This window comes from Marmota marmota, unplaced genomic scaffold, assembly GCF_001458135.2.
Source record: "Marmota marmota marmota unplaced genomic scaffold, marMar, whole genome shotgun sequence".
NCBI classification, from domain to species: domain Eukaryota; kingdom Metazoa; phylum Chordata; class Mammalia; order Rodentia; family Sciuridae; genus Marmota; species Marmota marmota.
Genome location: NW_026010751.1, coordinates 1 through 3019, shown reverse-complemented (window position 1 = coordinate 3019; position 3019 = coordinate 1). Strand labels below are relative to the sequence as shown.

Here is a 3019-nt window from a genome sequence, read left to right as displayed (position 1 = left end):
TCCTGAAAAAAAGGCATACGAGTTGGTAATCAGTGAAATACTTTATTTTTCAAATTATTTTTAGTTTTGGATCCTTTTAATAAAATCTGCACTGTCATTTAATATGAATGTAATATTCTTGTATTGCCATTTAATATAAATGTAGTAGTTAGATCACAACAAACATGATTAACAATGAATGTGTTTTTGAAATCAGATTTCTATTAGGATTAGAATTAAGGATAAGCAGCAAGATATAATTAAACCCAGTACCAAGAAATTTACTTGTTTCATATTCCTCTAACCACAGGAATCAGCAACTTTTTCTTTTTCACACCTATATATACAACGGGTCAAAGTAATTGTGAAGAAAAAATTGTTGACACACTGATCTTCAATTTTTCATGATTCACAAATCTTTTCAATATTATCCATGCCTATAAATTGATCCTCTTTGAAAGAAAGAACTGTATCCTGTTTATATTTGCCTATTTAGTGTTTTCTATATAATATTGAGAACTTAATAGACTTCTGCTTCAAAGTATTAAAAAAATTAAATGGCCTTTGCCAACCATTGAAAATATAATTTCATCATAATACAGACATCCACATTTGTTAGGTGCATAAATGAGGTCCCACTCGAGAATTCCTTATTTTTTTGCAAATCTCTGATGTGCCAGGTACTGTACCAGACACCAGGAATATCAAGCCTGCTAAGACTATTTCCTGACCTGCAGGAGCTCAGAGTCGAGTGAAGCAAATACCATTCAAAATCAATAGAAATGTGAGAAAAATCACTATCATAATCAGTTTCTATCGACCATTATTCATTGGCAATGGAGGTTATTATATATCAAGGCCAAGCTTAAATATAAAATGAATAACTTTCCAAATAAACATCAAGTCTCAAATAGTTGTATATATTTTGATTGTAAACAGGATTTGAACAAGACCTCCAAAAAACCCCACAAAACAAACTGGATGAAATGACAGGGAAAAAAGAATGGATCTATCTTTAGCAAACCACATTAAAAAATATACAGTTTATATATGTATACATATTTGTGTGTATAAAATATACATATATATTTTGCAGGGCTGATTGAACCCACGACCTTACTCCATGGTAGGCAAGTGCTCTACCACTTAGCTACATTCCCCACCTCATTTAATAATCTAATAAAAATGCATTTCTTTTTTTTTTTTTTTTTTTGGCTAACACTTAGCCAGTGCACTGTACAAACCATAGAGGAAAAAAAAAAGGGTTGATTGAATTTGAGTTTTCTCTTCATTCATTCATTTATAGGCCAGTCTTTGTGATAGTTTAGAGTCATATACAAAGTTCCCAGACTTGGAACCCTTTCAGCTCTTCCTCAGACTCAGGTCACTGTTGGTTACTAATGCTGACAAAGATGTGCTTTCTGATGCATCATCCTTCCTAAGGTTCAAAAATGATTCTCGAGTTATTTGAAGGATCTCTCTCAGGCCCTTGTTTTCTTGCTAGAAGGAGGCAAGCCAAAAAAAAAAAAAGAATATATATATATATATATATATATATATGTTCTGTAACTGGCATAAATGTAGTTACATATAGTTGACAAGCTGAACCCAAACAATTTTTCTTTTAAAAAAGTGAACTATGTTCACCCTCTCCCACCACTGCAAAGCCTTATATATACACAGATGTAACTGAGATTAAAAACTCAAACTGCCTTATAATCATACTAAAGATGAAAAAAATAGCATCTGGATCTAGATATATAAATTCATAAAGGTAGTGAATAATACCCTCTGACTACACCCTCGCAGTACATTAGTACTTTTATTACTTTCCATGATAGTATGGAATGTAGGACAAGCCATCTAGTTTGTTTCCCTTACACAGAAATTTGAGAGCAGCCGGGTTGAGTAGATGATATTTCTCAAAAGGAAATTAAGTAACCATATTTGACACTGTAAAAAAACTTTGCCTTGGGGTGGGGGTTGGGTTGTGGCTCAGCGGTAGAGCACTCCCCTAGCATATTTGAGGCCCTGGGTTCGATCCTCAGCACCACATAAAAATAGGTAAATAAAATAAAGGTGTTGTGTGCAAATACCAAAACACAAAAAAATTTTGCCTCCCCCAACTCTAGAATTACTGTTAAGAAATTTTCAGATAGTTAAAAATAATCTTTTATAATTTATCATATATTATTGTGGCTACTTTTGCATTACATGGCAGAGTTGAGCAGGTGCAAACTGTTTAGTTTGAGAAGTATAGAAAATTTATTTGCTGGTTCACTATTGGAAAAGTCTGCCCGTTCCTGTAACACAAATGGGAGAATACATGTTTAAGAGTAAGAAGTCAATTTTTTCCCGATAATGACTTCAAAGTCTATTCCAATTATTAATTGTATACAAAATAAAAGATGGATCGAGACAAAGACTTTTAGAGTCCTTGGAAAATAAGAGTACACAAAAAATATATGTGGATTAATGAACCCTTTCCCTGTACTATCTTGATAGAATGAACAAATTTATAAAAATTACTAAATTAAATAAGTACCTTCATTTAGTAAGAAAAGGAATATAACTTTCTCCACTACTGGTATAAGTTCCTAATGATCCTAGATTCTTGCATTACTGTATAGTCTTACATCATATATTCATATAACCAGCATCCAGATTAAGAAAAGAACATTACCAAGTATTCCAGAAAAGTATATGTACATTTTTAAATGGGATTCTGGAATGTCTTTTTTTAAAAATATTTTTAGTTATAGATGAACACAATGCCTTTTATTTTTTTCTTTTTTATGTGGTGTGGAGAATCAAACCCAGTGCCTTACATGTGCTAGGCCAGCACTCTACCACTGAGCCACAACTCCAGCCCCTCTGGCATGTCTTTTTATGGACAGTTTTCACCTACACTTGCAATTTAAAACTTACTTCAAGTTGAAATATTCGTTCCTGCTCCTTGCAACCCTGTTGCTCGTCGATTTCAATGGCTTTCCTCATCACTGCTGCCATTTCAGTTATCTGGTCAACATGTGCTTGTAAC

General features: G+C 33.0%; 1 protein-coding gene across 1 annotated transcript; it reads right to left on the bottom strand.

The window, feature by feature from the left end:
- Window positions 1–1149: 1149 nt before the first annotated feature.
- Window positions 1150–3015, bottom strand: LOC107134887 (FGFR1 oncogene partner 2 homolog; the record flags this gene model as incomplete). The annotated part of the gene is made up of 2 exons (XM_015476890.2): window positions 1150–1479; window positions 2908–3015. Coding segments are annotated over 2 exons (246 nt in total), but the record flags the coding sequence as incomplete, so codon positions are not given.
- Between the last annotated feature and the right edge of the window lie 4 nt (window positions 3016–3019).